At 41.9% G+C, this 13,227-nt stretch overlaps 1 protein-coding gene across 17 annotated transcripts in view; it reads left to right on the forward strand.

Moving 5' to 3' along the window:
- DLG2 (discs large MAGUK scaffold protein 2) overlaps positions 1-13,227 on the forward strand; it is a 1,617,582-nt gene that overhangs the window by 807,880 nt on the left and 796,475 nt on the right. For 2 of the 17 annotated variants that reach the window (XM_090030667.1, XM_090030668.1), the window contains exon 1: positions 12,136-12,423. The exons of the other annotated variants lie outside the window; for them this stretch is intronic. In XM_090030667.1, coding sequence (XP_089886793.1) covers positions 12,346-12,423 — 78 coding nt within the window. In that variant the 5' untranslated portion in view covers positions 12,136-12,345. Of the gene's footprint in view, positions 1-12,135; positions 12,424-13,227 lie in introns of those variants that run through there. 17 annotated transcript variants of the gene reach the window in all.

Raw genomic sequence — 13,227 nt, forward strand, 5'->3', positions numbered from 1 at the left:
AATCAGGCTCCCCAAATCAAAAGATTGGCATGAAAAACATTATCCTTCTATGTTAAAAAAGACTAGTGATACATTTTCAGTTCTTTATTGTTTTGCTTGGTTGCCTTCAATTTGCTGAGCTTGTAGGACAGAAACATTTTGAGCTTCCCCCCATACCCTGCATAATTACTAAGGCTAAAAAAGGTAAGTGCAGATACATAAATTAAAAAGATCATATTATCATGACATTGCTTGAATCCAGAAATTTGATATGAAAAATCAAATATTTTAAGGCCCATGATAAAAATGCAGAGCTACCATCTGTGAAAGAGATGTTATGCTCTCACTGGCTAGGGACAGACTTTGAAAAAGCCTGTGCCTGAATTGATTCAATCTTTGCTGGTTGGTCTAATGTGGCTAGGCTGAATCAGTTTGGAAAGTGCACAGACATTCTTTCTGGAGTGAAAAAATTCAGGCATATGCCTGCAGGGGCTCAGGCTACAAGCCAGGGGGTGTTAGATCAGCCTTCCCTTCCCTTCTACGGTGCTGAGTGTAGCTGGGTGGACACTCTGATTAGGGAGGAGTTCTCTACATTTGCCTTGGTGCTTCTGACCCATGAGGGAGCCAGCAGGAAGTTGATAACGTAGCGTTTATCACATCATCAAGAAAACAAAAGCCTCTCTCATTAGTTGAAGCTTTTAAACAACTTTTTCCAAGGAAGAAATGGAGGGATATTACTAGTTACCTGTTGATTAGCTCCAAAAAGCCCTAAGCGGACACTGTCCTGTCTGCCATTGTCTTGTCTGCCTTACACAGATACCTTTCAGCATTAACTAGCATACCACATGCTGGCTACGGTCCATGTTGTGGGAGAGGGGAGGGGGGAATCCTTGCTTGAGCAGGGAGTGGTGGAGGGTGGGCAGGGGAAGCCAGACAGACACTGCTATGCCTGCAGTCTCTGCCGAAGCTCCAGCCAGGGAGAGGGGCAGGGCCAGCCCTGCTATGGATCAAAGAACCACTCCGAGGGCTGCAAAGCATCTGGGATGCTGAGGGACTCTGGTTTAACTTAAACCAGAAAGGGGTCTGGGACAGACATTGCATAAACCGGTTTGACCAAATCAATTAAGTCTGCTACTGCATTCAACCAGGTTTATCTCATTCTGGTTTCAGCCATTTTCAAACTGGCTTATGTGCACTGAACGTCTGTTCTGTTATGGGTTTAAACCAATTTCTGATCACTTAAACCAGTTTACGTGTAATGTCTGTCTCTAGCCACTGAGACAATGAACTGCTAATCTGATTCTTACACATGGGGGTAACATTGGATTGATGTTGTAGCCATGATGGTCCAGAAATACATGAGGGGCAAGGATATTAGTTGGGTTATATCTTTTATTGGACCAATTATATGGTTGGGAAGAGATTTTAGATAAACTTTTGAGTACAAAGTACTCTTCAAATAGCCTGAAAGCATGTCTGAAATCTCTTCCCAACCATGCAGTCAGTCCAGTAAAAGATATCAGCCCCCAGAATATCCTTTTCTCTCCAGAATATCCTTCCCTCTCCAGGTCATTCTTGTTCTTATTTCTGAATGGGTAGATTTAGTGATTTTGGAGATTTTTCTCTTAACCAAGAAACAAGTTAATTCATTGGACACATTAGGTAATGGAATCTCTGGTTGTCATAATTTTCCCATAATGGCATTAAGAATCCTCCCACACACACTTTATAGACCCCCCTTCTCTCTCTGTTAATCTGTTCTTCTTTTGCACATTCATAGCCAATGATGATTCTTATACAGGTACTCTCATGTCATTTGGAAACACTTGAGAGTTTTTTTGTTTTGTTTTTCCAGGAAACTTCTTGCTTAATTTGCTAGGCCTGAAGTAAGAAGATAGAGGCCTTACCTTGATCTATGGCCTAAGCCATAGTGCCTACCTAGCTAAGCCCACAGAGAGTACAGGGATAACAAATTGTCACTTTCTGTGGCATGCTGTTTTATGGAGGGTAAAGAGATACATCATGAAAAGCCAGTAAAGTAAATTTAGTGCCTATACTCATGCTCGGTGGGGGTGTGGGGAGAGGCAGTTTAATTGGACCAGTTCCTAGACAGTTGCTCTAATTAAAACTGCTCACCATTATGTGTATTAAGGACCCCTTCCCCCCCATTTCAAAATGGCTGTAGGGGCACTTTTACTACAGCTCATTTGATAAGTGATGAGATCTAGTTAAAGCACCCCCATGGCCATTTTGAAATTTAAGCGAGGTTTAATAAAGGTGAGAGTGAGGTGATGCGGGAGGACTCTTAATTAGACGGTGAATCCAACATGTTCTAGTTAGAACACAAATGAGCACATCTATTGGAAGCCTGTGTGTCTGTTTGGGGTCAGAATGTGTAGAAATTGTTCCTTATCTTCCTTGCATATTGTTTTTCAAACATCCACATATGAGATCTTGAAAGTTGATTTAAAGTTCTTTGGGGAGAAAAACATAAACCTATTCTGGTATTTCTCTCCTGAGGTCATTCTGCTGTCTCCCTAAAGTATAAATGCCACATGAGAGGAACACTGAAGAGTCTAGAGTAGTGTAATAGATTTGGTAGAGGGGTGTGAAGATAGTCAGGTTTGTCATGAAATTTTGCAGTAAAAGTCAACTATTTCTCTAAAAGATCATTGTGGAGCTGTCCCTCTTTCTCTCCCTCTCTGTCTCCCTCTGTGTGAGAGAGAAAGTGAATTCTGCTGGCTGAAGGCTATGTACCCACACAATTTACATTCCCTATATTGTCAGTATTGGAGCTGGTTGAAATGGTCTTTGTTTTATGTTTATTAAAAGGGGTTGTTAATTTTACAGCTTCAGCAAACAAATCTCATTTTCCTGTCAGGATATTTCAGGTTTAAAATATTTTTATTTAAATTTGAAAGACTTCAAAAATTTTAAAGAAATGACAAGTTATTAAAAAAAACCAAAACTGTGAAATCTTTTAGCTTTCATTTGTTTATTTTTTAATTGGCTTTAGTCGGCACGTCTCCCACTTCTCCTGCTTCAAAAATTCTTAAGGTTTTCAGAATACCAAATCCTCTGCAGAGAACTTTAAGGGAACTTTTGGAAGCTGCTGATTGCACATGTCCATATATTATGCCTATCTTATACACGGGGTAACAAGTATGTCACAGTATGGAGGACTGGTGCTAAACGGCAGATCTACATGAGACGTTTATAGATTCATAGACATTAGGGGCTGGAAGGGACCTTGCAAGATCATTAAGTCCAGCCCTCCTGCCATAGGCAGGAAGTCTGCTGGGGTCAAATGACCCCCGCAAGATAAACATTCAAACACCATTTGAATGAGTCCAGAGTAGGTGCTTGCACCACCTCTGAGGGGAGTCTGTTCCAGACCCTGGACACTGAGACCGTAAAGAAGTTTTTCCTTATGTCTAGTCTAAATTAGGCTTCCAGAAGTTTGTGGCTGTTAAACCTTGTTATCCTGTGGGGGGCCCTGGTGAACCACTGTTCTCCCAGATCCTGGTGCACTCCCCTTATGTACTTATAGGCTGTCACCAAGTCCCACCCTAAGCCTTCTCTTCTCTAGGCTGAAGAGTCCCATGTTCCTCAGTCTCTCCTCATAAGGCTTGTTCTCTTGGCTTTTGATCATGCAGGTGGCTCTCCTCTGGACACTCTCCAGCTTATCCATGTCCCTCCTGAAGTGGGGGGGCCCAAAACTGGACACAGTACTCCAGCTGCGGCCTCACTAAGGCCGAGTAGAGTGGGAGGATGACATTCCTGGTTTTGATTCAGATGCATCGGTGGATGCATGCCAGAGTTTGCTTTGCTTTGCGGGCCATGGCACCGCATTGGTGGCTCATGTTCATCTTGTGGTCAGACAACACTCCCAAGTCTCTTTCAGTCATGGTGCTAGTGAGTATGATGCTATAAGTATGATGCTGGTTTTTCTTTCCAAGGTGGAGCACCTTGCACAGTTTACTGCACAGTTGACTAATTAACTGCTCAGTAAACATTTCAGCATCTATATATGCACCCCTGTTAGGGTGCACAAAACTAACAAAGTCCACAGCAGAGTAGTACTTGTAAAGTACAAGTACTACCCTACTGTGGAGTTTTTGGGTGCAGACAGAAGTGACAGTTAGCAAGGAAACAGTTTATAGCTGGGACCAAACACAAGTGCACAGCTGCAGACCACTTCAAAACTAGCCGATCATGTGAAAATCTGACTCCTCATTGCATCAGGGGTCAGATGAAGATGTTTCAAAACAGAGCTTTTTCTGTAATATCTGTCTGCATTGCCTGACAGCCTTGAGCTTTTTTCAGAGTGGGAGGGGGGAAAGGGAGTGGAGGGAGTTCTGTCTGGGAGTTTTTCAGCACCTGCTGGAGGGTGGAGTGGGTGTATTGGAGCCTCCCTTAGCAGGAGAGAGGAGGGGCCATTGCTAGGGAAAACCAGCTGCAGGCTGTAGACAGCAGCTAGATTCCCCTCCCCCTGGAATCAACAGTGAACTTCTGTTTGTTCCAGGGGATCATTGTAACTCGGAACACGTCCTACAAAATGTTCCCAGTTACAGTGGGGAGCTGCACTTCTGTCTGCACTCTTTTTGTGCACAGCAGTGGACGCGTAGATGCTGCCCTGGCTGGCTGTGGCACAGGGTACTTCAGTATGGGTCCATCTGGCAGGCAGCCCCCTCACTGAAGTACCCTTGTGCATCAGCCAGCTTCTCCATGGCACATGGAGTCTGGTCAGAGTAGCCAGAGTTCCCTGACAGCCCAGGGTGCTCTGACTCGGTTCCACATGCTGTGCATGAATAAACCCCGGAGTTTATTTGTGTACATTAATTGCATGTCTAGATGCACTAAAGAGTGTTATATTACCATATTTACTTGTATACCATATGTACCATTTCCCCTAAAGGCAACACTCCTATATTCATGTAGATGTCTTAAGCAGAGAAGGTGAATTTTTATCTGCCCGGGCTAGAAGTATCTGCTTTCATTCCCACCCTACCAGGAGGCAACAGCAGCATTTCTATTCAGGCAGCTGAGGGAGTTAGTTGACTTAATGGCTCATTGTTCTTCATTTCACAGGGGTTAATGACAGTCTCTCATTTTCTAATGATCATGATATTCCGCTAATCAAGTTAACTTTTCTTAGGGCAATTTTCCAGTCTGCTAGCAGCTCCTGGTCTCTTATCTCCTCTTTCATAGTTCTGGAGAGTCATTTCCTTTTCAAAATCATAAAACCACCCATGGAGACCAGTCTTCAGCCGCAGCTAGAGTTTCTGCTTTTACATGAGCAGAAAAGGGAGAGTGAGTCAGCTTGAGGTTCGGCTCTGTCCCAGATCTGTGCAGCTATGACTCTAGAAAATCTTGTTTCCTTCATTCTGCCTTCCCAAACCAAAGCATGGGTCTTATTTGGGGGCATGTGCAAAAATACATTGTTGGCCAGGTTGGTGCAGGAGGTCTTCTGCTTTCCATTAGTAAATGGTTCTACTTATTAAACAGAATGGTGGTGGGGTTTTTTCAGATAGACAGTAGGCATAGTTAATATGTTTTCTAAGGCTTGGCTTTCTTGCTTTGAAAACTCACTGGGAGGTCATGCATGGTCTGGTCTAATGGTTGGGCTACTTGAGAAGGGCAGAGACCAGATCACAGGATGAGTCAAGGGCCCAGAATCAGAGACCAAGGGAATTCAAGAGCAGAATCCAAATCACAAGTCAAGTCTAGGTTCAAGGGTCAGAAGCCAGATGAGCTGGGAGACGGAGCCAAAGTCAGGTTACACCAGCATCCAGAACCAAGTCAGGGTATGCCAAGCTACTGAGCCCAAGTCAGAGTATACCGGGAGTCAGAAACACAGTGAGGGTCAGAGATCAGGTCATCACATCCAAAGGGACTATCCAAAAAAGTTGAAGTCCAGGAACAGCTGAGCCGGGTCAGGCGTCAGAGAGCCCTGAATACAGGATCAGATAGGTTTATCACAGCAGACCTTCAGAGAAATATTGACTAGCCTACAGCCTGCTGCCCCAGGTGGAACTAAATGGGGAGGCCACTGGCCCCAGCATCCCATCAGGAGGCTCAGAAAATGGCCAGCTGGTTCATTACCTGGGGTAAGGCTACCAGGCAGGTGCAGCTAGTTTAGCAATTAGCCCGGGTTGGACTGCCTGTTAAGGCCCCTGATGCTTACTGTTAGCTGTAGTAATAAATCTATCTTCCTTGACATCATATTTTCCTACTCACAGATGGAAATGGAGGCAATAATATTCTTCATATATTTTTAATAAAGCCCAAGGTATAATTATTTACGTTATGATGTGGTTTAAATCTTTCAGTCTGGATTGTACTGGACTCTACAAACATAGGTGCTGTGACTTGTCTTATCACTTTTGATATCTTAATATTTCACATACATTATTAGATTTTTTGGGGGTTGCTTTTTTCCCATTTGGTGCCCCAGTTTACCATAGTAAGGTGATATCTTTATTTTACCAGTTGGTAGTGGCAGCTTGAAGTTGTCCAAGTTCAGGTGGCAGAGTTGAGAGATGAGTTCTGGTCTCCCCCTGTGCGACAGTATTATTTCTGATTAGGGTTGGCTATTTGACATGTGCAATAAAGTTTGGTCAATAGACCAGTCAAATAAATATTAGTCAAAATTGTAAAAAAATGCTAGTAGGTCCAAATAATGCACAGAAAACCAAAAAATTTCCACTAAGAAATCTATCAAAAAACAATTTAAAAAAATCGTATTTCTGTCTAGAAACCTAGTTTAAAAAAGTAGGTTTTTGTAAAATTGCTATAATATTTGACTGGTCAAAAAATATGTAGTCAACTGACAATATTTGAACAGTCAGTTGACCAATTTGACAGCTCTATTTCTGTTTCACCACAAGATAATCTTTCTTCACTGTACGTCACTCAAGATACAAAATATGGAGTGATGAAGTGATTTTGGAAGGACTGTATTTCTGTCTGCAAATCCATTGAATCCTGAGTGAACATTCTTCCTGTGAGTTCCTCTTATTTAGAATTAGATTATCTGTACGTAATGGTAATTTTAGGAAAGGTAGTTAGTAGATCCTCCTTTCATTTTTCTTTGTAATTTTTTTCAAAAGCCTTTTGCTTTTTCGGCACAAATCCAGGCATTGCAAAGTCCAGCAATGTTATTATGATTTATTTTTTAAATTATCATAAATAATGCATTTTGCATTAATGACTGATTTGCTGAAAATTTGTAAGCGGTGTTGGAAGGAGGGACCACACCGCTTATCAGGGAAGTGCTTTCATCTCTTGACGCTAGACATGCTCTTTTTGGTCTGCGATATGGCACCATGAATCTTGCCTGCCTTCTGCACTTGAAAAGAGGTGCTGGGTGCCCTTACTTGATCCTAGCCTTAGAGTAGTTGTTGAGGCAGGCTTGTGTAGGTGGTAAGTTTGAATGCTCGCAAGCTGAAGAGGGACTAGAAGGTGGGTTCCCCACATCCTGGGCAAATGTTCCAGTTACGAGATTTATTTTTTATCAAATGGGCAGTGCCTGCTCGCCATTGGTTTTTTGAATGGAAGTGCCCAAATCTGCTGGATTTAAATGCATTGGTGTGGGCTGTGGGTGTGGTGAGCTCTGAACATACCTATGGGGTTGGTTCCCTCAGGGGATTTAGGTGTGGAGATGGTTAGTTTATGAATACTGGACAGGCCTAGGCATACGGCTTTGAGGTGTTTGGCTTATCCGCAATGGTAACCATTTTGGATGGGTATGATTGGGAGACTTTTTTAGACATCCAAACCCTTTTTTGGCATCTTGCTGTTAGACTTTTAATGACACAGTTGCTGATTGTAAAATGGATAATAACATTTCCCTACCCCAAAGGGCTGTTTGGAGGCTAAATACATTAAAGACTGTGAGGCACTCAAATTACATGATAAGGTATAAGGATCTATTATAGTATGGATATGAGCCACCTCCCACTGGAGCCAGTTCTGGCTTGGTTTTTATGTGGCCGTCATGAACTTATTCTTCAAGCACTTCCCAGAAGTGCACTGGTAATGTACATAATTACTATTTTTAACATGTGGCTTGTTCTCTTTTTTTCCCTCCCCAAGGATAATTTGTACAGGTTTTTATTACTTCCTGTGGGAGTTTTTGCCTTACAGATACCAAAATGAAGTTAACTGTATGCTCCTTACTTTGATTTGTTATAGGAATGTGAGTAGCGTAATGGCGCACTGGGGTCCTTAAGTGCCACTTCAGTTTCATAGTCTTAACTTAAACAGCTGAGGGAAAGTTTAAAAATTGAACACGAGAAACTTGTTAGTTAGGAAGAATTTGTGCTGAACTATGAGCAAAGGTAAGAATAAATTGGTATTTTTCAAGTTGTTTCTTTGTTTGTTTTAGCTTGCTAAAGCTCGCAATATTAATCGTGTGATTCACTAGAGTTTCCTCGGTACCAGCAGAAACTAGAGTGGAAAATCAATTTGTAAAATCAAAATTAAGTACCATAATTAAGCCTGTCTCCATCCCAAGGTTTATCCAAATGAAAGTAAAGAAAGAATTGTCTAAGTTTAAAACTTTTCTTGTTCGCTTACAGTATTGTGTTGCATAGCACCACAATACTATATTGCATACAGTACCTGGTTACATTTTAAGTGTTTGTATAGACATAAGGATGAATTTTGTATTTTGGCACTGAGTTGCAGAGGAGGATTTGTAGAGGGAAGTAATTGGCCAGGAGAGAAGGGTTAATGAAGTGGAGATCCAAGGAAAGGGGAAGGGAAGAAAGTGGGCCTCTTCCTTCTTTACTGTAAATTGTTTAATCTTCCCTCCTTTTCAGTTTCTTAGCCTAATGCCTCTCTTTTTCCAATTTGCTTTTCCTTCTGTGTATGTCTCTTTCCCCTCCTCCCCTCTCCCCCCGTTTCTTTGTTAGAAAATGTGATTGTGAGTCATAATTCCTGGGTTCTGTTCTTGACTGCAGCCGACTGACTAGCATGCTCTATGATGAATCATTTAACTCTTAAACTTAGTTTTCCCTTCTATACAACACAGGCCATAGTGACTGAAAAACTGCAAACTTCCAGAGAAGGGCCATATTGCCTAACAACTGTCCTCTCTGCTGTGGACGACCACCTTAATGATCTTTTCTGCTAAAGGAGTGCTTCATTGAGACATGACATCACTCCACACATATATCCTCTGAAACACATGTGCTGGAGCTACCGTATTGTGGCACTGAGTGCATGCCAATAATTTGCTGTTTCAGATATGCTTCCACACCTGTGCCCAGTGCTGGGCTCAAGTGGCTACAAGACCTCCATTTTGGGGTGTAGAGTAGGCATGCCATAGCTGATTTTTGGGCTCCCTACCAGAGCCTTTTGGCACAGACATGAACAAAGTTACTGCATTTAATTCTACTTGTTGCACTGAGAGAAGGGGAGCCTTTCCATCTCTTCAGACCCTAAATGCCTAACTTGTCCCAATGTGCCTATCTATTCCTATAAAAATTGCCTTGTTGTAGGGTTAAGTTATAGTTTTGAAGCTCTCTTCCTTTTTGTAGGATATGTATAGTGTTTACAATAGTATATCTACTCAAAAATAGGTGACAGAAAGGAAGATGCTATTTTGTACACTGCATGCTTGGTATAGAGATGACATCTGTCTTCACCATAGAGGGGATGACGCCTCCACTCATGCATTGAAAGAAGTCATCCTTTAACAAGTAGAGATTAATGCCCTGGCTAAAGTTAGGCAGAGCTACTTTCTATATGCTGTTTAAATAAAAAAGCAGTATTAAAAAATGAAAAGGGGGCTGTTAGTCAAAATGCTGATCTATAGTGTACAAACAAAGGGGCAGGCGTTTTGAAATAAGTCTGCTTCAACACGTTAAGCCCCACTTGCCATTGATTTCAGTGCTATGGAGCTGTGTCATAAGAATAATAGGATTTATCAGAGGTGGCTATCAGCCACTTCATTTTATGTTTGTGCACCAACAGGTCTGTCTGTGAAGAGACAGACTTGGCTGGTATAAACCTGAGAACAGTATTTAATATGTTATAGATGTGAACATTTGATTGAAACCACCCCCTCACTCCCAGCAAGGAGCCCCTTTGTAAAATGTGCTCTTAGCTGATTATCTCTCCTCTGCTGTTGTATTGTTGTTCAGTCACATGGATCCCTCTGTCCTTGCAACATAACGTTTCACTGAGCAAGCTGTAGTTCTTGTTGCTCCTGTGAGCAGCCGGCTCAAACCTTTGGTTTTACTCTATTTTCTTAATGAATAAACAGCTCAGCAGAGGCATTAATGTTACTAAAATAATGAATGAAAATAGGTTTTGTCATTTACTTTGTTTTTCCTCTAACTGGCTACTCAGCGGCCGAACACACATAAAAACCATCCTCTGTGTGTTGGGGGAAATGGCCACTATTTCTAATCTCTGGAAAGTGACTTGAAAGCCTGTGTTCTCCACTGGATGGTAGTGGAACAGTTTCAAAGCACGCCTCTAAAAGCTTGGGGATGGCAGAGAGGGTTGTTCAATTTTGTGTACATATAGGTTGTATAGCCCCCCCCCCCATTAAAATGTGCAGTGCAGTAAAAAGCTAGCACAGTAATGTTGCATTTTTCCCTTCTATTTTTCCGTTCTGTCCTAGGTAGTAGCTACGCTTTTTAAATGTTAGGTCTTTTCCCCCTTCTTATATAACAAGAAAGATACTCTGGAAAATTCAATATTATTAACTTGGTGCAGGAAGGTTCGTATTGTAAGATCCCTTTCCGTGGTTCAGTTCATTTGTCCATGAAGGAGGTAAAGAATATGATGGCCATTGCAATTGGCTTTGCACCTAGGAGAACTGAGCACCCTTGTGAGACTTATTCCCTTAGAGCAACCACAGTTGGATCAGTCAGATGTTTTTCTCACTCCTCTTCCTCAGGCTTGCGATATTATGACTGGCAGAATTAATTACATGTCTTAATTAGAGGTGGTTGGGGAATATTTTTTTCCCTAGCAAAAAATGTCACTAAATATTTTTGTCAGATTTTTTCAGGTTTCATCAAAAAACATGGCACCCTCCCCAATCCTGTTTTTCACATTAGTCACTCAGTTTCCCATGGCGAGGGGAGAGACTTTTCACCCATCTCCAATCTCACCAGAATGCAGCAGTTATGTGCATTAAGGCCTGAATCTCGGACACCAGCGTGCAGCTGGAGTGACTTGGGTTGTTCCTGTGAGTTCGGATGAGGGAAGAAGAGGAATCCTTTCCTTCCCAAGCTCACGGGCCCTAAATTCTTGGAAGAGATGGGGCAGGATTTGTTGAGGAGTATCAAACGTGAAATCCTGCTGTACACCCCTGGAAATTTACAGCTTGAATACTGCTGCTGGGTGGGAGGAACATCTGGTTGTTACTCTGAAGTCTGGAGCCAAAAAGGAATGAGTTTCTGCTTGTTGCTTATCAGAGATGGTAACTGCAGAGCAGGGCGAAGGGTTAAATCTGAGATACCTGGCAAAAAAGACGGGGTGCTGTTGCATTGTAAAAACAAGCGTTTTTAAGCACTTCAGCAGTCCTTTGTACAATACCCAGTGATTAAAGAAAGAGGTAAGGCAGAACTTGGAGAGGAAAATAAAAGGATGTCAGCTGCTTGTTTCAGAGCAAGCAATTCAGAAAGAAAATAAAGATCCTCTAGTGAGTGTTAAATCTCCTAAGGAAGCCATATGTGGTATCAGCAAGTGAGCTGAATGGCTGTGATGTTTTTCACTTGTGGACTGGAAAATCCTGATTTAAACAAACAAAAAAAACTCATCTGTGCTTATACACAACTTGCAGCAAAGTGTAATCCAAGATCTATACAGCCATTTTTCTTTCATGTTTTAATTGCATTTGGGACCCCTAAATTACCTGTTCCTTCACTTAACGGGGACTATGCATTCCTGCTCTTTCAGCACCCCTTTCTTTACATGCAGTCCAGTGCATCTTATGGTTAAACTGCTGTCACTGCCATTGCATACTGGCAAACCGAAGAGAATCAAGGAGTTAAATTTCAGAACACAAGAAGCAGGAGGTGAGCTGTCTGCTACACTAGTTTACTGCAGCTTCCCTTCATACTGACACACATGTAGTTTGTGGTGACAGTGCTAAAGAACTGCAGACAGGCACTTAGCAGACTGGATGTGAGCTGGATGCAAAGATGCCTCACCCTGGACCTCCTGCTACCAGTATGTAAATACACCTGCAGCCTGGTCATACAGGGTTTTTTTCAGAAATGAGAGCACCTGACAAAGCAACAGCGTAGTAGTGAGACCTCTCCCATTATTAGATTCGTATCTGAGCTCTGGTGGAAGTTTATTCTGCTGCATATTCAGGCTGAAATCCTTCTCATCACTACAATGTTTGCCTCTATTTGGTATGCCAAGAAGCTGGGACGCAGGTTTGTGCATAACGCCAGGAAAGCAAAAGCAGAGAAGGTATGTTCGTAATGGGAATATAAGCAGTATCTTTGATGTAAGCTGCCTGCCTACATATTGTCGTGTATCTGATTACATTTCCTAATACCCTGCACCTGACCTATTGCTATTTATGATTTCATGCAGGCATTCTTGACTCTCGTTTCTTTGCTTGTCAGTCGTTGAAATGCTCAGGAGATAATCCTTTCAGAAGTCTTTATGGCCCTTTCATTTTGCAAAATAAACAGCTGTACATCTGGTATCTTGCGTGTTCAGGGAGCACTCTGTTGAACTTGTTGCTGTGCTGCATTATTTTTATGACTACTACATTAGGTGCTGAAACAACCACTGTGTTTTTGCTTTGTGTATATTTTATCTAGTATGGGACCAATCAGAACGTAATAATATGTTAAGTGTTATAATGGTTGGAGATTGTATTTCATAATACTTGTTGAAACTGTATTGCAGCGTGCATCCCTGTTCCTTCAAAGGGGAGCAGCTATACCAAAAAGAAATAGTCGGGAGTATCTGGCAGCTTTTCTTATTTTGTTTAACGTTAATCAAAAGGTCTATTTTTAAACAATGCACATGTTTAGCCAGCTGGGGGGGGGGATTGTTTGTTTTTTGTTTTGGGGGGTTTTTTTGGCAAGTCTTCACAGATAAGTTTTATTTCTGTCATTGTGCCTCTACACACACAACTTAAAATGTGTTAGAATTACAGTGATGGGCATTGATGTAGCAACATAAATAACTGCTATTTGGAATTATGGATATGTCATGCATTTTATGTTAATGCAAGAGATAAGAACCATTTTCAAATGGGGC

This window comes from Crocodylus siamensis, chromosome 1 (assembly GCF_052110815.1).
Source record: "Crocodylus siamensis isolate JL-2025a chromosome 1, ASM5211081v1, whole genome shotgun sequence".
NCBI lineage: Eukaryota > Metazoa > Chordata > Crocodylia > Crocodylidae > Crocodylus > Crocodylus siamensis.